We start from the raw sequence: 25,440 nt of genomic DNA, 5'->3' as shown, positions 1-25,440 counted from the left end.
ACATGAGCCACTCCCAATGCTGTTTCTCTTCATTCAGGCATCAATGTTTAATCCATGGTGTGTTTGACCTCCGTCCTGGAATGACCAGCTTGAAGGGGCCCATTCCTTCCATGTGGCCTGGAAAAGGATCCTTTAGTTTTTGCTCTTGATCTGGTTGAAAGTTTTGTCCATTTCTGAGATCCTAGCTAGCTAGCTAGATATCAGAAACCTATTTTAGTACAGAGAATAAATGCAACCTGGATTTAGTTTATTACATTCAAGAAAAGACAAAATAGATGAATGAATGCACTCATTTTGGGGGGAAAAAAAGCTGTATAAATTAGTCACTTAAAATGAAAACTGTGCTGAATTTCAGATTCATAAATCTTTATGGTAGATATGAGCAATGTATTTACTATTTTATTTTGTTTCTATCCTGTTATTCCTGTAAAAACCAATAGTCTCCCAAAAAGCCAGCTAAGTTTTTTTTAAAGTAATAAACTAAATTCAGATTGAATTTATTCTCTGCGTTAAATAGGTTTCTGACATTTAAAAGTTTAAAAAGTTCTAAAATGGAAGGAAGAAATAATTTAATGAAATGTTTGTTTGCTAAAATATGGTATTTTCTTCAGGTCTCAATCTATTTTAAAAACTACAGTGGGCCTTGACTGAGTTGGGCCACTTTTTAGCTTAAAAAAAAAAAAAAAGAAGATGAATTAGAAAGAAAAAAGGACTATAAACCACACAAAATTCATTCTGATGGCTGTATTTCCATTGAGATAATTCAGTGTAATATAACGGCAATCATATTGGAGATCAGGATACCTCCTAGTTCTACTACTTAACTTCCTGTATGGCTTTGAGAAAATTATTTCATTTCTGTGAGCCTCAGTTTTTTCACTAGTAAAATAAGGATAATATTCTGTTACCTCAAAGTTGTCTTGTGGGACTCCAGTGAGAAACTATATGAAAGCAGTTGGTAAACACATAGTGCCAAATCAACTGTACTGATTTTTTATTTATAAATAATGGCCTGCCAATTATCAAGAAAAGATATAAGATAGTGTACAATATCCAGAAAGGAATATCAGAAAGTATGGGTTAAAAAATAAAGGAGCTAATTCAATGAGGAACTTGAGATAAGACAAAATTATACTTGGGCATTTATTTAATTTAGAGCTGAGCTCTGAAAAACCAGGAGATGCTTTTTCTGAAATGGAGAGTCTCAAACATGGATTTAAATTCTATGTATATTAAAATTATTTAATTTATTTAATTTAGAGCTGACCTCTAAAAAACCAGGAGATGCTTTTTTTGAAATGGAGGGTCTAAAACATGGATTTAAATTCTATATATATTAAAATTATTTAGTATTGATGTTTTACTATGTCTTTGAAGAGATTAAAAAAAAGACACCCAAACCCTAAAACCAACTTTGTCTCCACCTCTGCTCCATCAACTGGAAGAATACAGTAAGTAGTGAAATCTTACACCTTTGTGACTTCTCAAAAATTGTCTTTGAGCCCTGGCTGGGTGGCTCAGCTGGTTGGAGGGTCCAAAGTACTGCAGGTTAGATTCCCAGCCAGGGCATATACTAGTACAAATCTGGGTTGCATGTTGGATCCCCACCTAAGGGTGCATATGGGAAGCAAACAATCTATGTTTCTCTCTCACATCGATGTGTCTCTCCCTCTCTCCCTTCCTCCCTCTCTTTCTAAAAATCAGTAAAAAACATTTACTTTGGTGAAGACTGGAAAAAATTGTCTTTGAATATGTTTAAGCGCCCTTAATTCAATGGGATATATGGGGGTAAAGTATCTTGGCTAGGTGTGCAAGTCACTTCCATCATTTTTAATGAAAATCACGTTTCTTGCTGAAGAATAAATAACTTTGCATGTTAATGCTAAAAACTGCTGGCATTTTTCTTCAAAGGAATACATGTACTGTTGTATCCATATAATCACTACATAAAGTTATTGGTCTTCCTAACTGATTTTGTATTCGTAAAATGTCATGTTTAATGGAACTATATATTAAACTTTTGAACTTACCGTATGCAATCTCTGGTTTACATGCTGTTTCTTTTCTAGTATCTGCAGAGATTGTCAGATCCAATTCTGGCTGCATTTGTCCACAGTCAGCTGGATTTTGTGAAAAATGGTAAAAGGTTAATGCTTCCAAGGAAGCAGACACTCTCTATGGGAGTAAACAGTGCCCATGAGCCCTGAGACAATCAAATATAATATTATAAATACCAGATTCCTAAACATTATATAAAGCAAAAACAAAATAAATAAAAACGAAATCTTGAACATGAGACTTATTCTTAAAATGGATAGTCACTTCACATTCAGCTTTTCAGAAATGTAGATGCTTCCACTGAAGAATGGAGGAAATTTTCCCATTTTAAGTATAATGAAAAATCCCTTGAAGGAACAAAATGATAACTTCACTGATTTACAGATATAAAACGATGCAACAAGTACCCAAGAAATATGTACATATTAGAGGCCCAGTGCACAGATTTGTGCATGGGTAGGGTCCCTCAGTCTGGCCTGCACCCTCTTACAATCCGGGACCCCTCAGGGGATGTCGGACTGCTGGGGAGGAGACCCAGCTGGGACAGGGTGCAGTTCTGCTGCCGCTCATTCTGGACCCCTGCTGTGCCTGCTGCTGCCACTGCTACTTGGTGGTAGTGCTGCCATAGAGGCGGGAGAGGTTCCCACCACCACAGCTGCGCTCACCAGCCATAAGCCCGGCTTCTGGCTGAGTGGCGCTCCCACTGTGGGAGCGCACTGACCACCAGGGGGCAGCTCCTGCATTGAGCATCTGCCCCTGGTGGTCAGTGTGCATCATAGCAACCTGTCGACCAGTCGTTCCAGTCGTTCTGTCACACTGGTCGCTTAGGCTTTTATATATATTTAGATTAAAGATTTAGAAAAACAAAATAAAACCAAACCAACCCCAACTCTCATGGAGTCAGTTGATTATTTGTGAGTTCTGGGTCTTTTTCTTGGCCAAGAAAGCTGTCTTGGATTTATAAAAGATTGAATGGAGAATTCACTGATTGGGGAGGAACAAGGGAAAGAAAGGGGAGCCTCTATTCTGTTAGGCTGTGGACCTATTACATGAGAAAGACCAAGTGAAAAGTAAGAATTTCACATCCTGTTATCCCTCTAATAGTGAACAACTATCTGTACAGTAGAAAACATCAGGTTGTTCAGAAGTTGTTGAGAAGTAGCGTTACAGTGCTCAAGGCATCAGCTTTCAATTATCAGAGATTGCATTTTTATTTCTGATATACCTCTATTTGTCAGATAGCTTCTTCCAGAATAGCCCCAGATTATGAGTGGCTGCTTTAAACAAGCATACATCCTAAACATGTTAAATGACATTTACCTTCTACACATTTGCACGTTGCTCCTTCACAGACTTTCTGAAGTTGGCTTTTGGATGTACTATAAAATATGGTGCACTTTTTATCTGTGGCAATGAAAGCATGGTTAGAAAAGGGGGCTTGATCAGTGTACAACACATTTACCACCCTGTGAATCTCGCCCATGGTGTCTTGGAGATCACCAATTCCAAACCATTCTTTTTGTAGGTAAGGCTCATGGTGGTTAAATTTTGAATTCCTTATCCTAGCATGGCCCCTCAAAATGATCTTCCCTTTTGTGCTTGAAATTTTACTGTTCAATATTCATTTCTTAGAATGAAAATATTTGGTGCTTCCATGAATGAAAGGAAATACACTATGTTAAATGAGAGTCTATTGAAAGAATTGTATTTGTCTAGGCTGGAGAAGAAAACAAGTGTGTGTGTGTGTTTATCTCTGAAGGGGAGGAGGGGTTAAGTATGTTCTATGTGATTTCAGTAGTTAAAACTAGAATGAATGGGTGTCAGAGTTTGGTTCACTCTAAAATTTTTCTAAGAAGTAGAACTGTCCAAAGTAGAGTCATCTGTCCTGTGAATCAGAGAACTCTCCAATCACTTAATATTCTCAGAAGTGGCCAAATATTGGTCATTCATTCAACATTTATCAATACACATTATGTACCTGACACTGTGTTAGATACTAGGGACACAACAGATGAAAACATTCCATCTGGGCTGGTGAGAAAGATATGCAAACAAGTAACTACAATGCAATGTGAAGGTGGCAACTACTCTAATAGAGTACTCTGCAAAATATGATGAGACTATAGATGGAATAGAAGTTGATTCTGAGAGAATTAAAAAAGTTGTAGACTAAATGGACTTCTCTAAAAAGGAGAGGTTCAATGAAAATGAGGCAAAGAATTTAAAAGCTGGGAATAATCTGCCCTGGCTGAAGTTCTCAGCGGTTAGAGTGTCGCCCCACGCACTGAAGGGTTCCAGGTTCGATTCCTGGTCAAGGGCATGGGTTGCTGGTTTGATCTTCTCTCTCTCCCTCCCTCCCTCAGTCCCTCCCTCCCTTCCATTCTCTCTGAAAATCAATGGAAAAACTATCCTCGGATAAGGATTAACCAAAAGAAAAGAAAAGAAAAAAGAACTGGGAGCAAACTAATCCAGTTATTTTTTAAAATGAAGAAATGAAGGGCCAGAGAGGTGAAATGATTTATTCAGTCATGCTGTAGTTTGTATGTATAAGTTGGGACTTTTGTGAAGAGTCCTGGGAGAGGCAATAGGCCTCTAGTGGATTTCTAATGGTTTTGTAATAAATACAAAGTAGTCCTCTGAAGAAATTTCAGAGTAGAGTTGGTTACCTGGTCTGTGGTATTCATACACCGTGAAAGTAGCAGGACTCAGAAACCCAACTTGAAAAAATTCAATTATCCGAAATCGAACACAAACAAACTCATTGGAAGGAATCTGTTTGGCAAATTCAAGGTTTAAGGAAATTATGAGAAAGAAGAAACTGATAATATTTTAGCTTGTTCATTTTGAATAGTAACCCTATATAATAAAAGTCTAATATGCTAAGGGTCCTGTCATCCAGTCATCTGTTCAACCAATCAAAGTGTAATATGCTAATGATATGCTAAGGCCACTCAACTGCTTGCTATGACATGCACTGACCACCAGGGGGCAGACACTCCAACCAGTAGGTTAGCTTGCTGCTGGGGTCTGGTCAATAGGGACTGAGTGAGATGGGCCAGACACACCCTGGAGCCCTCCCGAGGTCCCTCCATGGCTGGCCAACCTCCCATGTCCTGCCCTGGCCCTGATCGTGCACCAGTGGGGTCCCTCAGTCTGGCCGGAACCCTCTCACAATCCGGGCTGAGGGACCCCCCCCCCTCCCGAGTGCACGAATTTCATGTGCTGGGCCTCTAGCAGTAAATAAAGAATGATGGGAGGTGGAACTTACCGAATTCAGTTGCAGAATAACATGCCCATCTTTGATTTGGTAGTCAGTTAATAGTTGATCCACCCCTTCTACAAGCTAAGGGAGGAAAGAGAAAAGCTTGAATTTAATTTTATGATCTTTTTGTTTAAATGCATTCATCTGGTAATGAGATGTTAGATAATGGTGACATAAACCACTATTAAAAAAAGTGGGGCTCCTCCTCTTGAAAAAGTTGGAACATGCTATCACATGCACTCACAGTTTTTGTGCCATGGAAATATATGTCCTCACTTTGTTAGCATAGATAGTGAGTTAGTTACAAAAGGGAGCAAATGGAATCAGACATTAATAATCTACTGAAATCACATAGAATATCCCCTGACTCCTAGGGAGCTGAATTGGACATTAAGCCTGATTCACTCTGAAGCAGGAAGGTAGCCTGGATTACCGAGGGAGGGATAAATAAGGCAGGGCACTAGGTGCATATAGAAGCCAAGATGGTGAAGGGTAAGGAAAGTTCATGCACAGTAGAAACCAGATGACTGCAGAACTTTGGAGCTCTCGCAGTAGGAGCCAAATGACACCATGAAGGGGTGGAGTCTAGCCTGGGGAAATCTGGGAAAAGAATCAGATTGGATAAGGGCATGGAATGCCAGAAGATCCAGGAAAGGAATTAATTAGGTGGAGGGACCAATCCAAGCCTGGGAAAACCCAGGAAGTAGATTGGATAGATGAAAACAAGCCTGCTCCTTCTGAAAACCAAGAAAATATATGGAAGATTATCAAGGACCTCGGAGCAGTTGTTAGAGCCTGCCCACCCTCTACATCAAGCATGTCAAACTAGTGGCCTGCAGACAGCATGCCTCGTTTATTTGGCCCTTGTTAGCCTTTGAGTTTGACATGCTTGCTCTACATCCATGAGGGCTTGTTGTGTCCCTTCACTCCAACAAATCTTGCCACTACTAAATTTCTCCCACATGTGTGCCTTTGAAATTCTTTTCTCACTGCACTGCAAGAACCCATTTACACCAGCAACAGCTTCACTGAAAAATCAAAACTTAGGTAGGTTGTTGATTTGGAAAGAATATTCTGGGTGATTCTTTGAAAGTGACTTACTTGAATTAGAGGAAATAACTTTGTAAAATAATGCAGTAAAGAAAACCAAGAATTCATAACAATATACAAAAAGATTTACAGCTCTTAAGTCTTCTGTGTTTGCATTGACTCCAGTAGGCAAAGAGATATCCATCACTGCATGGGAGGATCCGGATGATGATTCGTCTCCACTGGGTTTGTAGCTAAAATAGAGATTATAAAATGGAGTAAATAAATAGATAAGATTCTTTAAGAAAAGGCTATATTCCTTGGTAGGTTTTCATTTTCAAAGTTGGATCTCCACTATAACATATGCATGTCAATCTCTGAATTTTTAGTTTCAAGAGGCCTTTTAATAATCTATACTAACTCTTTACTCACTTGAACAATAATCTCAATAGAGCTGGTAGAATTAATAAAAACCATTCAGTCCAAGCTCTTAACTACATGAGGAAACTGAGGATGAGAGTAAGGCACTTGATTGAAGGTCAGTTACATTACTGCTTCACCTCAGAGCTGCATTTTAGTTCTCATTTTAGTTCTTTATCCAACAGAGCATATTGAAAGAAGAAAATTAGTTGTATATTGTAAAAAGACTCAATAAGCATGGTCAGGAAAATACTGGAAGGAAATACACTAAAATATTAGCAGCTATTTTTCTGCATTGTGAGATTACAAGTGATTACTTCTTTTCTAAACTTTTCACTATTTTCTAAATTTTCCACAATAGGCAATTTATTTTTTAAAAAATGTATGTTTTTTTTTCCATCACTATTTATCCCTTCTATGCCCTTTTCCACTTCCACCCACCTCCCTCCACCTCTGCAATCACCACACTGTTGTCCATGTCCACGAGTTCTCTTTTTTATTTTTTTTTTTGCTCAATCTCCCCACCAGAGCTGTCTGCCCACTCTCTATGAGTCTGTCTCTATTTTGCTTGGTAGTTCAGTTTGTTCATGAAATTCCACATATGAGTGAAATCATATGGTACTTGTCTTTCTCTGACTGGCTTATTTCATTTAGCATAATGTTTTCCAGGTCCATCCATCCTGTTGCAAAGGGTAAAAGTGTTGGTAAGCATGTGGAGAAAATGGAACCCTTGTGCGCTGTTGGTGGGGATGCAGACTGGTGCAGCCACTGTAGAAAGCATTATGGAATTATCTCAAAAAACTAAAAATGGAACTGCCGTATGTCCCAGCAATTCCACTTTTGGGAATTTATCCAAAGAAACATGAAACACTAATTCAAAAGAATACGTGTACTTCTATGTTTTTTGCAGTGGTATGTACAGTAGCCAAGATGTGGAAGCAGCCCAAGTGTTCATCAATAGATAAGTGTATAAAAAACTGTGGTACATTTACACAATGGAGTACTATTCTGCCACAAAAAATGTTTTAAGGACTATCCTTTGTCTAGGAATTGTGCTTGTGGAAAATCTAAGGAGTAAAGCAAAGGGAATAAAAAGGAAGATTTGCTATTTTGTGGGGGTTTTTTTCTGGTAAGAGAGAGAAGAACATTGAAATTGGGATTCAGGAAACTTGGGTTTTATCCCAGTTCTGCTGAGAGTTTTCCACAACCATCTTCCCATTTTAGAGCTCATTTTCTTATTTCTAAAATTCACTATGAAGAAGTATAAACTTGTGTCTTAAATTTATCTTTAAAATTCCAAAGTTTTGCCCTGGCCGGTTTGGCTCAGTGGATGGAGTGTCGGCCTGTGGACTGAGGGGTCCTGGGTTCGATTCCGGTCAAGGGCATGTGCCTCGGTTGCGGGCACATCCCCAGTGGGGGGTGTGCAGGAGGCAGCTGATCAACGTTTCCCTCTCGTCGATGTTTCTAACTCTCTATCCCTCTCCCTTCCTCTCTGTAAAAAATCAATAAAATATATTTTAAAATAAATAAATAAAATTCCAAAGTTTTAAGCAGAGTTAGAAGATTAAAAACGAAGCAAGCTGGTGGGTCTGAGACTGGGGACAGGAACATAGTGAGTGTGGTTCTGCAAAGATTGAGTTACAGGTTCTAGCTTCATCTCGAGATGCTTCAGAGGTAGCTGGACATTCAAGAGTAGAGCTTGGGCCCTGACCAGGTGGCTGAATTGGTTGGAGCATTGTCCCATACACCAAAAAGGTTGTGGGGTTGTTTTCTGGGCAGGGCATCAACCTAGGTTGTGGGTTCCATCCCTGGTCAGGGCACACAGAGGAGGCAACAATCAATGTTTCTCTCTCTCTCTCCCTTCCTTTCTCTCTAAAATCAATAAACATATCCTCAGGTGAGGGGGTGGGGGAAGAGTGGAGGTTGGAAGAACAGCCAGGATTAAAGGAAGAAACTGGGAAACCAGCTTTATAAGAGGGAAAATGAACTGATCTCACCTAAAGGAATAAGTATAAGTGAAATGGGAGGTATTTTTTGAGTTAGTGAGTTGGCAGAGGATCTCTTGTCCCCAATCACACTTCATAGCGCACATATGAAGCAGACCCTATTTAAAGTTCTAGGTGTAATATTTACCATAATAATTTAAAATATTATAAAATTTCTGGCTTATAAAAATTTAACTCCATTCCCCACCAAGTTAACAATTTAAACAGAATATAAAGCAACTTGGGATGTAATATGACATCTGGACATGTCCCTAATTGAATGGGTGTCACCAGAAGTAGAGAACTCTTGCTCATAGATGCAAATACTTTGTCAACAGTTTGGAAAGGGGCCTCCTGAAAGGAAAGTTTCTATGAAAAGTTGCTGGAGCCTTGATGACTGATTACCATGGTGACGGTTTCAACCACAGAACAGAAACCTTTCTTTCAAGAAGCCCTTTGCCTGCTGCCAAAGACAGCACACTTTCCCAAAGGCATTTTGTTCCAAGAGAAGGAGAGAAATAAATCCCTTTTTTCTTTCTTATGAATGCAACAGAGAGGTTGTAAAAAGCTAAGTACACGAAAGAGGCCCTCTGAACACAGAAACTGTGTGTTGGCATTTTTTTTTTTTTTAATCAGGAGAGAGAATATTAGGAGGCAAAGAATTCTTCACATGAATCAGTACTACACAGTTACTTATCCAATGTAACTTCAGCATCACAGAGCCGAATCAGTACTACACAGTTACTTATCCAATGTAACTTCAGCATCACAGAGCCAAAGACATATTCCATCTGGCTTTTTTGAACATTCTGTCCCCAGTTTACAAAAACCAAACTATAGAATATTCAATATTACATCTCTATTTGCTTTCTTTTGTGTATTAACAATCTGGAATTAGGCCTCCTGTCAATGAATGCAAACAAATGAGTTTTTGATGAGAGCCTTTTTATACAGGGTGGGGCAAAAGTAGGTTTACAGTTGTGAGTTAGTAAAACACAGAATTTATTCTTGTATTATTATTTATTAATTATTGTATTATTTCCATACAAACAACTATAACCCTACTTTGCCCCACCCTGTATATAGTAGAGTTGGGAAACAGAACTGGAGGACACTGAGCTCTGATTATCCAATATCCTTTCTTCTCCCTCCCCTTCCACCCCCCCTCCAACCCCCTGCAATATCCTTTCTTTACAGAAGAAGCCAGAGAAGTAAGCTGATTTACCAAAGGTCGCTTAGGCACTTCATGGCAGAGGCTGTGTCCAGCTCCACTATCAGAGAGTGCTTCTTGTGCCCACTCTAGGGTCCCCCTATAGGGTCCTGTGCATTGATTCTAGCTCTGCCCAAAACATGCTTGTGCACGCCTCTCAGTGACAAGTGTTATGGATTTAAAGACAACTGTGATCACACCCCTGCCACAGAAGAGAGGTACCCAATGGAAGTTAGGAGGAATGACACTGCCTGGGAAAGGGTTATCTTAATGGAAAGACCTTAGAGAATAAGGGAGGATTGGGATAGTTGGATGGGGAGTAGAGATTGGCCAAGGAAGGAAGGAGGGATTGTGAGCAGGCGGGCTGGTGAAGGAATCCTGAGAAGAGAGTGACTGGGTTGGGACCACAAACACAGGTGGGAAATGGCTGGGAAGGAGGAAGTGAGAAATAATGTGCTGTTCCTTGAGGTCAGTGGTCTGAGATTCACTGATTAAAGGAGGTGGTTTAGATACTAAACTGGGTGTCAGGGTCTGGGGTTTGAAGCCCTACCTCAGCCTCTAACTTTGTGAGAACTCGGCAGGTTAGTTCACCTCTTTGGGTCTCAGCTCTTTGTTTCTAAATTAAAGGTTATATGATGTTAAAATCCATTTCAGCTCTAGTAATACAACACTATGGAATTTCTAAGTCACCTATACTGAGTGATTTGACATCAAGTGTGATTGTAAGTAAAAAGAGCACAATATCAGTAGAAATCACTGTTGTTGAGAATAGGAAGAATTTAGGAAATAGGACATAACAGGAAGTACTAAAGGCTGATGAAAAGAAGAGGGAAGAAGCCTGTCCTGGGTCTGCCACTAACCAATTATTTAAACAAGTCCTGGCTCTGCCACTAATCGATTCACTCTGTGTGATCATTAAAGAATATATACATATTTTCATAAACAATTTAGGATGGTGGGTGTGGTAAGGAGAATAATGGCTCCCAAAGATGACCAGATCCTAACCTTCAGAACCTGTGAATTGGTTACCTTACACAGCAAAGGGGACCTGCAGATGTGATTATATTGAAGATCTTGAGATAGGGAGATTATTTTGGATTATGTGGGTGGTCCCAATGTAATCACAAGGTCTTTTATAAGGAAAGAAGCAGGAGAGTCAGAAGAAATATGATGATGGAAGCAGGAGTCAGAGTCAGAGAGACAGATTGGAAGATGCTGTGCTCCTGGCTTCAAGGATGGAGGAAGGTGACCTCTAGAATCTGGAAGAGGATTCTCTTTTAGAGCATCCAGAAGGAATGCAGCCCTGATGACACCTTGATTTTAAGACTTCCAAACTTCAGAATTATGAGAATAAACTTGGGTTGTTTTAAGCATTAAATTTGTGGTAAATTGACCAGCCGGTGTGGCTCTGGGGTTGAACGTCAACCTATGAACCAGGAGATCATGGTTTGATTCCCCCATCAGGGCACATGTTCGGATTGCAGGCTCGATCCCCAGTGGGGGGTGTGCAGGAGACAGCCTATCAATGACTCTCTCATTATTGATACTTCTCTCTCTCCCTCTCCCTTCTTCTCTCTGAAATCAATAAAAATATATTTAAAAATAAATTTGTGGTAAATTGTTACCTAGCAGCAATAGAAAACAAACAGAGTAGCCAATTTAGTGGGCAGATAGCACAGCATCAGTGGTTCTCAACCCTGGCTACCATTAGAATGACCTCCGTGGGTGAGGCTGGATTTTTGGACAGTTCTAAAAGCTCTCCACCTGTCTTCTATGTGTAGCCTGAGCTGAGAACCACTGGCTGATACTGGCCAGGGATTTTGCTGGGCAAATGTGATCTTTCTAAATAAGAGAGTAGGAGCTGCTTATGAGAGAATGGGTTTCTTTTCCTTTTCCTAATACTTACATCACATTTCTACCTTTCTGAAAGACAAATAATAATAATAATAATAAATAATAATTAGAGTGTTTGAACTAGAAAATGGCCAGAAACAGGAGGAAAAACTATATATGAGCAAAAAATGAAACTGGTTTGTATAGTAAATAGCTATTTAAAAATACCTGTTATGTTCTACATTTGAACAAGTGAACAACTTTGCACCTTAAAATTAAAAAAGATGTAAAGCAATAATATAATGGTAAATGTGAGATCTTGAAGTCTACAGTCCCCTCTGTGGAAATGCACTCACCTGGCACATGCTACTAGGCGCTTGTATTCCGAGGTGTCTCTGAAGTTGGATGCTGTCACACACAACAAACAAACAAGCAAACAAACAAAAAGGAGAATAAGCTGTTTTTAACTGTTTTTAACTGGTCTGAACAGAATCATTAATGAGCAGGACTCTGAACACACTTAAAAGTTATTTGTGATTTGGAAGTTGCACTTGTGATTTTAATGAAAATTCATGGCTATAGACAATACCAATAAGTCTTTAAATCAGAACAATATGCTGCTCTCAAATAACTTATAATTTAAGGAAGGAGTCATTTAAGGTAAATATGTATGGGTAACATGTTTGGGGGAAGTTGTAGGTAGGAAAAGCAGATGCCTGGATTCATGGGTAGTTGGAAGGTTTCATGTAGGAAAAGGCCTCTGAGCCACACAGGAAAGCCATCAGGACAGAGGAGTAGCACACACCCTAACCCTGGGGTCACACTTAGAGGAGGACTGGAGTGTGCATGTGGACTCGCTTTTGGACTGAAAAGGGAGAACTAACCCACCAGAAGAGGGACATGAAGGCCACGCATAGAAAAAGGGTACATTAATAAAAGCTGGTGAGGCCAAATTGAAGATGGAGGCAGAGAAATGTGTATTTGTCAGAACCTTGGAATACAGAAAGGGTAAGGGGTGGAATCCAACAGGATGATAGGGAAATTCAGGGTTCTAGAATGGAACATTGACACTAAAGTAACAAATTCAAATATCTGAAATTAGCATTCTTAAAGAGTAAAACAATTACTTGATCAATAGTGCATACTTTTAGTTTAGTTATTAAGTTACTTAATATCAGTTTCTAACTGTTCTTAAGGAGTTACTTCTATTATAATAAATGTAATGTTTACTCTGATGTCAATCTGCTAAAGAGTTTGATGAAGAAATTTTTATTTTGGGGCCAGTACATTTTCCTATTCAGGGAAGCTCTCAGACACTCTGTATGCTTAGGCAAAATTATAGTGTAAATCATGCTGTTTTACCGTCCATATCCTGGGTGTCAATTTTCAAATAAAAGCTGCAAAATTCCTCAGAGGTACCAATTTTGTGAACCACAGTTGCTACCTGCATTGGGACAAGTAAATAAGATTATATTTAAAGTGGGAAAGTGAAAAAGGTATTCTGGTAGGACTGCTGTTGTAAATGGGATGCTTGAAGTATCATTTTTCAAAATCCAGTGCAAATGGTGTACAATCAAGACCCATTTCCCCAGCAGCTAGACTTCTGGCAAACTCCACAGCCTGAAACATAGCTGAGAAGCCCAAATTAAACAAAAACTGGCCAGGTAGAATCTTGGTCTAAATTCCATGCAGTTAAATCTGAGCAACTCACTCTTCCTAAGATGTTCATCTTTGAGCTTGTACACTCCAATTTTACACATAACACTACAAGAAAGTGTGGTTTTCTCCTTGCCCACATACCACCATGGTAAACAAGAAATTACGGGTGTGAATGGATGGGCAGGTTTGCTGCCAGAAATAGGTTTATTGAAGCAACTAAGTGACAGAAAGTGGACAATCCATCCCCTGCACATGCAATCTGATAAACAGTCTTTGAAAGAATTAATGTATCTTATATAATAAAAGGGTAATAAACAAATTGACCAGACAGCGGAATGACCAGAATGCCTGCAGCCTCTCCCCCTGGCTGGCCCTGCCCCCGAGCAGGCGCCCCCACCCCAATTGGGGGCAGAGCCGGCTGGAAAACCGCCTGGCTCTGGCCAGCCCCGCCCCTGAGTGGACACCCCCATCCTGGTTGGGGGCGGGGCCAGCAGGCAAACTGCCCACGGCCCCTCCCCCGATCCAGCCCAACCCACGGCCCCTTGCCCCAGCCAGACTGCCCCCAATCGGGGGGGTGGGGCTGGCTGGACCCCACCCGTGCATGAATTCGTGCCCCGGGCCTCTAGTCTATATATATAAAAGCCAAGAGACCAAAACGACCGGAATGACCGGTTGCTGTGACGCGCATTGCAGCCAGCCAACCTCCTGTGGCCCCTCCCCCCGCATCGGCCCACCCTGATCAGGTCCTGAATGGGGGCAGGGCTGGTGGAAAACCTTCCATGGTCCCTCCCCCCATCTGGCCCAGCCCGGATTGGCCCTGATCGGGGTGGGCCAGCCAGACCCCACCTGTGCACCAATTTGTCCACCAGGCCTCTAGTTAAAGATAAAAGCATAATTAAAATAATCAATAGAATGTTAATTTATACTCAGAACACATATTTCATTTTATTGTAGTCATTTAGTGGCAAGTTTTCCTAAGCTGTTTATGAATGTCTATGTAGTCTATGGCTAAAATAAAAGAAACTTAAGCCCTTACATCTACACTAGTAAAAGAGTAAGATGCAAATTGACCATACCTTTGCGACACCCACCAGCCAATCAGGAGTGAATATGCAAATTAACCCAACAAAGATGGTGGGTTAATTTGCATACACAGGCGCCGAGCAGCCGGGGGTGGGGCGGGACACTTATGTCATCGCCATGGCGATGATGCAGGCATTCCGCACGTCCCCAGCCACTCTGGGCCCTCTGAGCAGCATGGGAAGGCTGAAAGGCGGCTCCGGCCAGAGCGAAGGCGGTGCCGGCAGCCAGGGGAAGGAAGGCCTATTCTTGCATGAATCTTCATGCATCAGGCCTCTAGTATATATATAAATATCAATCCCCAAGGATGCTGTATAAATAAGATGTGACTATGTTACTAATCATAGAAAACATGTATACATGTGTGTGCATATACATATGTAAATATAAGATTATGTATGTACAATATACACATACATATGTACAGTCCTCGGGTTTCGCTGGACTCGACGTATGTCGTTTCGTGGTTATGTTGCCATCTCCCATTTATTTATAAAAAAAAAAGTTCCATCATTTCGACATATGTACATATGTGCTTTATGTTTTTTATTATTTATTTACCCCAAGTAAGGGTCAGGAATTGTTATCTTTCTTTTAAATTTTTTTTACTGTTTCACTTCATTACTGCTGTGTATGTGTTCCATGTGAGTGACGTAGGTGCTTATGCAGGTGGGTTCCAACTTACAGTGAAAATTGCGTTACGTCGCGCCGTAGGAACGGATCTCTGACGTAACCTGAGGACCTACTGTAAGCACAAAATTATATATGTATAATATATAGGGTGGGGCAAAAAGTAGGTTTACAGTTGTATGTGAAACAGTTTATTCTTGTATTATTACTTATTAATTGTTATGTTATTTTCCATACAGGCAACTGGAAACCTATTTTTGCCCAACTTTGTATGTATAATTATATACAGACTATATACTTACAAGGTTTGAAAATAGCCATTTTCAAAAAGAAATTGTGAGGACAGCTACTAAGATATCTAAAAAGAATTAGATAAATAAATCCTACTTCAATCATAATTACCAGAGCACAGATTTTTTTTTAACTTTGTGGCAAAGTCCCTATTTTATTTTATGTTACTTAATGCGAGCACATAACTCCCAAGTAAGTCAGTTCTCAATGAAATACTTACATGCACTGTAGCCAAGCCACTGCTATATCCACTACGGACAATGAGGTCATCATTGAGAGGCACCTAGAAAGGTGGATGGAGAAAGCATGCTTTCTTTTATTGTTTAATAGGGAGGGAGGAGAGCAATGAAAATAGTGAGCTGACACCTGCCAGCTTCCTCTCTCAAAGCTCTTGTGAGATTAAATGGATAAGGCATTGAAGATCCTATGCACATAGTAAAAAATCCTGGAATTTCCTTTCGCTTCTACATGTAAATAAGGTTTCTAAAAGAGCCTAAGTAAGCTAGCAACACCAACATGTCAGAAGTCACTTTGGTTACATTGTTATTTTTTTATGGTCTGATACAGTGGTTGGCAAACTCATTAGTCAACAGAGCCAAATATCAACAGTTCAACAATTGAAATTTCTTTTGAGAGCCAAATTTTTTAAACTTAAACTTCTAATGCCACTTCTTCAAAATAGACTCGCCCAGGCCGTGGTATTTTGTGGAAGAGCCACACTCAAGGGGCCAAAGAGCTGCATATGGCTCGCGAGCCGCAGTTTGCCGACCACTGGTCTGGTAAAACTGGATCTTCACCTCCTTTGCCAACTAAATAAATTCCTTTCAGTGCCTAGCATCCTAAGGGCCAAAGGAGATCCTTTTCATTAGCAAGAACAGGGAACTTCAACATAACTCTAAAGAAGGTGTAATCTCTCTTTGCCCCTCCCACCTTCTGCTTTGCACACCTCTTTCACCTCCTAATGGTTTGTTTTCTCTACTTTCTCTGGTCTCTGTTAATAGAAACCTTGGCACCTCTCCCAAACTCACTAGCACCCCACCCAAGCCTACCAAATCCTTAGGTGCTACTGCTCTTTTTCCCACTCTGCTAGGAGGAGACTTGAAGACATGAACTGAATTAGTTCTCCTTCCAGAGAAAAGCTATCATACAAATGTTCTCCAATCTGTGCAATGTATGGGAGAGATCATTTTTGAGCAAGAGGCCTGAAGAGTTGGTTCTTTGCTCACTCCAAGGCTGCAGCCAGACTGCCTTTCCCCTTACCTATCACCCGCAGGGGTCCTCAAACTACGGCCCGCGGGCCACATGCGGCCTGCCGAGGACATTCATCTGGCCGGCCCGGTGCCGCTGCCTGTCCTGCTTAGCAGCCGACTCGTCCCGGGCCCACAGTGCGCATAGGAATTTGTTCATGGTTTTTTTTAAACTATAGTCCGCCCTCCAACGGTCTGAGGGACAGTGAACTGGCCCTCTGTTTAAAAAGTTTGAGGACCCCTGCTAGAGTAATAGGGATTCTGTGTGAATGAAAGGTTGTCAGCCCTTCCTCAAAATTTTAGTAAATGTAGGTAAATAGGCCAACTATCTTGTTCTCCCTGATGGAATACGGCAGCATTTACTGGAAAGCCAGTAAATCAAGATACTGCAAGAGAGAAGTGTTCTATGGACAAATAAGTGACAAGTAAGTTTGGCAAATGTATACTTCACTGTGCCCATAGCCCATTCTTCCCCAGAATCACCACACTTAGTCACATACAGATTAAAGACAAGGGAATCCTGTCCTAAAGAACTTATTTAACTTCATTTAAACTACAGTACCCCACCAAACATTTTTTTCATATAACACATTTTAGGAAATGCTGGAGTAGAGAATTCCAAACTAGGTAAAAACAGTCCAGGTTTCACACAAAGGCAGCATCATGAGCTGAAGTTTAAATTATTTTAAGATGACAAGAAGCCTTTATTGGCATTATTCCTACAAGAGAAGAATAATTCCAGCTACCTCAGATGGTGGTCTACCATGCTTTTCAGGCCAAGAGCTCCTCATTAGAGCTCAGACCCTTGCTCAGAATGTGAATGTCTGGTGAATGCTAAATGTTCCCAGGGAAAGGTTACCAAACTGAGGGCCACAACCACAAATGCCTGCAGCAGCCCAGGCACAAAGCAAGGATGGACATAAATCCAATACGTATGTCACATGATTGGTGGGGACTGTAACAAACTGAAGAATGCATGCCACTGCTAACAGCATCCTATTGCTAGATCTTTGTTTTTTTGCATAAGAATTTGGAAACCAGGTTGAAATCTCTGAATTTTAAATGTTGGAATATGTCTATGTCTACATCTACATCTATATTCACATCCATCTTTCTATATATACACAGGGTGGGGCAAAAGTGAGCTTACAGTTGAGAGTGCATGAAATAGAGTTTATTCTTAAATGTTATTATTATTTACTAGAGGCCAGGTGCATGGATTCGGGGATCGGACCAAAACTGGCTCTCTGACATCCCCCAAGGAGTCTGGATTGAGAGAGGGCAGTTCTTGGGTGATGTACCCCGGGATTGGGCTCCCTCCTTTCTGGTTCTGAGTGCATCACCGGAGAACCGCAGTTGCCAAGTCACCACAGCTAGACAGCTCCTGCGTTGAGTGTCTGCCCCCCTGGTGGTCAGTGCGTGTCATAGCTATGGGCCAGTCAGCCAGTTGCTTAGGTTTTTATATACATAGATTAATTGTTGTATTATTTTCAATATGAACAACTGTAATCGTACTTACTCTGTATATTTGCTATGAGCTATTAGCTTGCAATTTTTACTTTAAATTTTATTTCCCATGCTTATGGCTTTTCACAAACAAATTTGTGGAGAATGTGGACAGTAAGAACTATCTCTAGTTATTTGTACATTTAAATATACCTTAAAATAATCTAAAATGTGGTAATTAGAAAAATAGGTACTAAAAAGCTGTATATTGGCAGTTACTATTATTAATAGTTTTTCCAATGTGTCCTTCTCTTTGGGAAATTGTCATAGGCTGTCAAGGTTTTCATTTTTAAAAATGAAGTAGTAGCTAAGGACATGGGCAAGTTGTTGGAGGACCTAAAGGTCAATTCCAATCTAGCCACAGTCTGCATATGTGACTAGGCCAAATGGAACCACTGGAGGACTCCCAAATTTGTCTTCTCTCTTATTCTCCTGCTGTACTTTAGTGCATGCTATTCTCTATGTCTGGAATGTTCTTCCATTTCTTCACCTGGCTAAATTCTTTCAGATTTAACCTGCCCATCTGGATGCCTTTGACAAACTCCTCTTACTTCTCAGCCTGGCTCAGGAGGTCCCTCTCTGTCTTTCCATGCATCTATCAAGGCTCATATTTTTCACTGTTGGTTTAAATGACTGTCCCCACTCCCTCCCCACATACACACAGGTTCTTTGAGCTTTACTTTTGAATCTTTAGTGCCAGAAAAAAGTAGGCACCCCTGCTTAGGACACAGAAGGCACTCATTGTTTAAGTAGTGAATAGATACATTTGTAAAACAAGGGGGGAAACATGATTTCAAAGGTCCCATCCAACTATAAAATATTATAAAACATCTTTCATTTACCTCTACTGGTCTTCCAAGGAAATTCGTCTGTGTTATCTTATAATGGTAGAAGTCACCTTTATGCTTGTAAGAAACACTGATATCCATATTCAGATGGAGTTTTTTAGTCAGGAGTGAATATTCTGTCAGGCCCTCGATGGCATTAATTGTATCCTATCAACAAGCAGCAAAGCACAAAAACAGGTTTAGCTTATTTATATGCTCTCTATTTACAAGTACCCTTTCTTATGGGTGGGGCAGTGTTGTCTGGAGATGAAACTTCAACTGACTGAGTGAAACTGGTTAAGGGCCCCCTTGTGGAGGTGGAAGGAAGTTCTCTCCTTCCCCAGGGACAGGAAGGATGTGTGGCTTTAGGTCGAGAGTTTCTCCACAATCCTGAATGTATATGACTACAGGCAAGTTGCTCTTTGAAGAATGACTCCAACTCCTTGCATGACTATTTTCTTTTCATCCTTAGGCTTCAGCTTGAAGCCCTAAATAACCTCCCCTTTCCCTTTCTTAAGGTTCCCCCTTCTGCCCTTTAGAGCATTCATCTCAATTTGTAATACTTTTATGCATAGTTTCTTGTTAGCCTTCCCCATTGTAACGTAAGAGTCGGAGGGAAAGTATTATATCTTTCCTGGCATCTATTACATTTAGTAGTACACACATGACAGTTATTCAACAAGTATCTGTTGAAAGAATAAATGGATGAACTCAATTTTTCTGGATCTCCTCTTTCTCATTATAAAATCAGGAAATGTAACCACATCAGAGTTTTCAAATACAAGGCTATCCTGTCTGCCCATGTCCTTGGTAGCCAATGCTAATCAATGAGTCAATATCTCCTGCTAAGCCTATACATGTACCCAAGATGAAACACATTTGCCCCCCAGAATTAGATGATCACTAAAGTAATCCTGAAGAACCCAAGGAGCTCTAAGTTTTATATACATATGCACACACTCTGTAATTGCCCAAAAAATCCAGGGAACAGAGAAGATATTAACATTTGAACTAAACTTGAATACAGATGTATACTATACAACTATATAATAGTTTTAATGTAAAACGTATGTACTCAAATGAGCTTACCTTGGTAGATAAACATGTAACAATCTGTATTTCTCTCACTTTTTGTTTATTTTAGGGGAAGGGAACATCAGTACTTTTGTCTACATGGCAGCCACTGTTTATTACATAGGATATAACATAATTGCTGATACACTTATGAATCATAAAGGAAGTGCTTGACTTATGGAGTCAGGAGAACTGAGTTTTTATTTTGACTCACCCACTAACTCCCTGAATGAACCTCTCAGAGTTGATTTGCTCCTCTGTGTTAGAAGGGTGTCAATGAAAATAACCTTTAAGAGTCCTTTGATTCTAGTCATTTACTCCTATCTATAGCATGCCAGAATGAACGTGAAATGTGTGGTGAGGAAGGATGAGATAAGAAAAAGAAACATTACCTGGGTTGAATAAAAGCCACCTCCATACCTCTGCTCTTCAGATAGCCATCTGATGATTGGGTTAGCATAATTCAAATCATTCAAGTTCAAAATGGTAAGTAAAGCATAGGCAGTGGTTTCCACCATATGTGCCGTACCAGTGTTAGGTACAGGGCTATCCAGCTGTTGATGATCATCTTTCCAAAAGCGATAACTGGATGAAATACCTAACCATCAACAAATCATATAGATTAATATGATTAAAAATGTGAATTTGACATAGCAATTCTAACAGATTTTTAGCAGTTTCTTCCGATAGAGGCCTTCTGATTTCCAGAAGTTTCTTATTCTTTTATAAAAATTCTTCAAGGTGACCAACATAAAACAAGATCCCTTTATACAGTGCCATTTGTCTTTATTTGAAAAGGTCCACATGGAACGCCCACATCTTTTGGTAGCCAAGGATAGTTCTGAGACTCAATTTCCAATAGGGGAGGGGTTTTCCACCACACCAACAACCAATTCTTGGACACCTGCAGGGTGCTGGAGAATTGAACTCAACTTTGACCCTATCTACTCTGAGATAGATAACATCAAATTTCACAGGTTAAGAATCAGCCCTACAAGATGCGTTCTCTGCCAATCCTCCAATTCAGATGCTAATCCCAAACCTGTGTTGTTACCTGTACATCAGACCAACTGGCTATAAATTGGAGGTTCCAAAGACCCTCCCTTCAGGTATGATTACTTTGCTAAAGCAGTTTACAGAACTCAGAGAAACATTTTACTTACTCAATTACTGGTTTAGTATAAAAGGATGTGCCTCGCGAACAGCCAGACAAAAAAGATTCATAGGGCAAGGTAAGGGAAAAAGGTACAGAGCTTCCATACTTTCTCTGCCTGAATCTCTCCATGTTCACCAACCTGGAAACTCTTTGAACCTTGTCCTTTTGGGGTTTTTTGGAGGCTTCATTGCATAGTCACGTTTGATCAAATCGTTGGCCATTGATGACTAATGTAACCTCCAGCCCCCCTTTCCTTCCCTGAAGTTGGTGGTGGTGGCAGGTACTGAAAGCTCCAACCCTCTAATTACATGGTTGGTTCTCCTGGCAACCAGCCCCCATCCCTAGGTTACCTAAGGACTTTCCAAAAGTCACCTCATTAACAAAAGACAACTTTATCGCTCTTAGCACTTAGGAAGTTCCTTGACAGAAAATAATTACATTCTGGAAATTATGAGATCACACCCAAAGCCTGAGTTCATTCAGTCTTTTATTATTTACTCCCAATTTAAAGCACTAAAGGTAATTTCATATATGCAGCACTTTTCATAAATTAGGTTCTAATTATATTTTTTCATTTTTGTTCTAGTAATTTAAACTTGTCACCTCAAATTCTTTTTTAAAATAAATTATTTAAAAAAAACTGTAAAGCATATTTAGGAACCATTTTTGAAGATTAGTGAAAAACTTGATGTGTCTGTTTAAAATTCAGGATTCCATTATTTGCATGACTTTGAACAAAATGTTATCCTTTCAGAGACTCAGGTTTGCTATATTTAGAATGAAAGATTTGTGTTTAAAGATACTTCCAGCTCAAATATTATTTGAACTAAGTTCTCTTCTAGCTTTTAAATTATATATTTTATGATCCATATCTTACAATACTCAAGACATTTGTTTGGTGTTAGTATAAGTATTGTATAAGTGGTTTTGAGATATGTGTTAAAATTCAGTCATTTTTAAATGATGACATAAGTCACATTTTGTAGATGGTGATAAACCTCATGTAAGATTTATTAAACTTTTAGAAAACATCAGCCAAGAGAGGGCTCAGAAGTGCTCAACCATGCCCATGCTGATATAGGCACATTGGCCAATGATGACTGTTACTCTCTCTATTTCTTTACTCTTGACCTATAGGAAGCAATATCTTTAGTCTTCAAAATGAAATATATACCTTTATAGCCAAACTGGTACAAAATAAGCTAAATCAAGCACTCCTCTGCTCAAAATCCTCGAATGTCTTCCCTTCTCACTTAAAGTGGAAATTAAAGTTCTAGGGCTCCCACTGCCCCCCCTGGCACCTTGATGTGAATGAGACACAGACACCCCTTGCTCAGGTGGAAGCAGGCCCAAACCACACACATGGGTGGGGAAGTGGAACAAGGGCTGGATTTCAGCCTCAATTCATTAGCTTGCTTGAGAATCTTGTACATTGCACAACTATATACCGGAGTCCTGCAGAGCTCCTGTGATGACCTCCAAGGCCCTACATAATTGCTTCACCCTTTCCTTCCCTAACCTGATTGTCTACCCCTCATCTTTCTCCTCTCCAGCCACACTGGCCTCCGTGCCATTCTCAGAGCACCAGGCACACTCCTGCCTCGGGGTATTTGCACATACTATTACTCCACCAAAAATACCCTTCTAGATGGCCACTGGCTGGCTTCCTCAACTTACCTCCTTCAGCTTTCAATTCAAATATCATCTTCGCAGTGAGGTTTAAGCCTCATCACCCTATCAAAAATTACAACCTTCCATCCTGGCTGGTGTGGCTCAGTGGTTGAGCATCGACCTATGATCCAGGAAGGAGATCATGGTTCAATTCCTGGTCAGGACACATGCCTGAGTTACGGGCTGGTCCCCAGTAGGGGGCCTGCCGGAGGCAGCCAATCAATGATTCTCTCTCATCATTGATGTTTCTATTTCTCTCTCCCTCTCTCTCTCTGAAATCAATACAAATATATATTTAAAAAAATTACAACCCACCACTTCATCCTGTCTCCCTTCCCTGCTTGATTTTTCTTCATATTACCAACCTATTCACTATATGCAACGTTTTACTTATTTGTCACATTGTTTCTCCTTAATGAGAACGTAAGTTTCATGAGGGCCTGGATTTTTCTTGTTGTTGCTGCTGCTTTATTCCCAGAGCCTAGAACAGTGCCTCATACATAGGAGGTACTTGATACATATTTATTAGATTTAGGAATGAATAAATATGTACTGAATGAATGGCACTTATTACATTGCATTGTGATGGTTTGTTCCTTGAGGGCAGGGATTGTGTCTTACTCAACTTTGCATGCCACACCTACTTCCCAGAATGACCAGATTCTATATACTCAGTAAACACTTGCTGAAAAATGTATGGAGCCAGTCATACCTTTAACTGAAGCTTTCTTCTTCAGGGCTGAGACAATGGCACGGAACTGTGTGTGAGTTCTATCTCCCAGGGAAAGAGCATAAGCGGCAATGGCCAGTGTGAAGGTGCTCTGGGCTGAGAGGGCATTTTCAAGTAGAAATGAGTCAGCTTCAGTTAGAGCTGTGTTGATTTTCTGGAAACAAGGGGAGAAGATACCTATGTTACTTTGTGAAGCATCAACCTAACAACTAATGTGAACTACCCCCATGTGGCAGCATCCTGGGGTAGACAAGATAAGGGGTGGAAAGAGAAATGACCTAATGGAAATGGATGGTGTCTGGCAGAAGCAAACCCTTCCCAGAGAAGGAGCAGAGCATAATCTCAGAAGTGAAAATGAGGTTGTCCAAATTGCGTCAAGCTTTTTGTGCCTCCCTGTAGAGGTTTTCAACTTTAGTTTCTACTTCCAAGTCACACCTAGCCTCCAGAAAGAAAAAGCACTGAGCATGGACACAGCTTTCATCAGCCCCCGCCCCACCCCCAGTATAACTGAGACAGATTCACATTTTCAAAAGGAATTTTACTAAATAAAACCATAACTAGCAGAAAAAAAGTTAAGCTGCCAATTACTTTTTGGTCCTAAGGATTCCTGGAAAAAAGTTTCTATTACTCTGTCCTGTGACAACTAAAATAGTTATTTTGGACAAGTGGTTAGATAGCAAGTGCAATGCAATGCTGCTAACATCTTGGCTGGCTCCTTCTCCCCCAGCTCCATCTGTGTCTCACTCAGGTACTGCTAGGTGCCAACTGGTCCTCTAGGCCCCTGTGAACTGGTCCTCATCAATTATTTTGTCTTGTTAAACATAAGTAACAATTATCTTGAAACAAATGAAAAACATTGTTTTGCTTTATGGTTCAAGTCCTACAAATTCCCTTGGGTTTTTCCATTTTCATTCTGAATGCTGGTTTGAAGGACTTGCCTAATTTACTTCTGATTTGTAGGCAGGAGTGCTTAACCTCTGCTCAGGGACCCATCTCTTCCCAGATCAGAGCTTCATATCTGTTACCCCTTTGAATCTTTTACGTTGATTCTCTTAAGTGAATTCTCTCCTTTCTCCCCCCAGCTTCCAAGAAATGAAACAGCATAACCCAAAGCAGCAAACATGCTATTGTGTATCCTCAGTAGTTCCATGATATAGAGTGCCTCAACAGTAGGTAAGAGTCATATACATATCCTAAGATTTGGCAGAGATAAGAGAAGGAAGCTGGGATGCTGGGTCATTCTCTCATCACAGTCAGAAGTTATCAGTTCTAATCCCAGCGCGACAATAGCCTGTGAAAATGCACAATTGAATTCACCTGTCAAATAGGCCTCAATTGTCTCAACTTTCCAGTGGGTTAGATTAGGTGGTCTCTAATCTATCATAATTCTGAAATCTTTTGATTCTGGAGTTATAGTTACCTTCAAGGTCTGCCTGCCTCTGCCACCCCCCCCCCCCCCGCCCCCGCCCCCGCCCCCAGTATAAGGTACAGAAATAGATGATGGGTGTTAGAGAAAAAAAAATTCAACAAACCCTCTTACTTACCACTAGGGGGCATATATCAAAAGCCTTTCTAATTCCAATCACAGCAAAGGCTGTAAGATACAAGGCGTTCTCTTGGGCTTCAGTAGACAGGGTACCCTAAAAATAATTATAAAGGAGAGTGAAGTGGTGTCTTTAAAGCAAAATGATCTCGTTCTAATCTCCATTTTGAGCTTAAAATCCCTCTCTCCATTCATACCTTCTAGTTGGACAGCTTGCCATTTCTTAGTA

At 40.3% G+C, this 25,440-nt stretch overlaps 1 protein-coding gene across 1 annotated transcript in view; it reads right to left on the bottom strand.

Moving 5' to 3' along the window:
• The window catches only part of C5 (complement C5), an 87,913-nt gene that overhangs the window by 5,643 nt on the left and 56,830 nt on the right, over nt 1–25,440 (bottom strand). The window contains exons 27-38 of the mRNA XM_080668025.1: nt 25,213–25,308; nt 23,651–23,822; nt 20,504–20,709; nt 19,053–19,205; nt 15,678–15,740; nt 13,160–13,241; nt 12,154–12,205; nt 6,501–6,603; nt 5,327–5,401; nt 4,725–4,830; nt 3,379–3,462; nt 2,031–2,120 (exon numbers count right to left, since the gene is read on the bottom strand). Of these exons, the coding sequence (XP_080524151.1) occupies nt 2,031–2,120; nt 3,379–3,462; nt 4,725–4,830; nt 5,327–5,401; nt 6,501–6,603; nt 12,154–12,205; nt 13,160–13,241; nt 15,678–15,740; nt 19,053–19,205; nt 20,504–20,709; nt 23,651–23,822; nt 25,213–25,308 (1,282 nt within the window). The remainder of the gene's footprint in view (nt 1–2,030; nt 2,121–3,378; nt 3,463–4,724; nt 4,831–5,326; nt 5,402–6,500; nt 6,604–12,153; nt 12,206–13,159; nt 13,242–15,677; nt 15,741–19,052; nt 19,206–20,503; nt 20,710–23,650; nt 23,823–25,212; nt 25,309–25,440) is intronic.

Source organism: Plecotus auritus, assembly GCF_963455305.1.
Source record: "Plecotus auritus genome assembly, chromosome: 5".
Taxonomy (NCBI): Eukaryota; Metazoa; Chordata; class Mammalia; order Chiroptera; family Vespertilionidae; genus Plecotus; species Plecotus auritus.
This window is presented reverse-complemented; position numbering and strand designations above follow the sequence as displayed.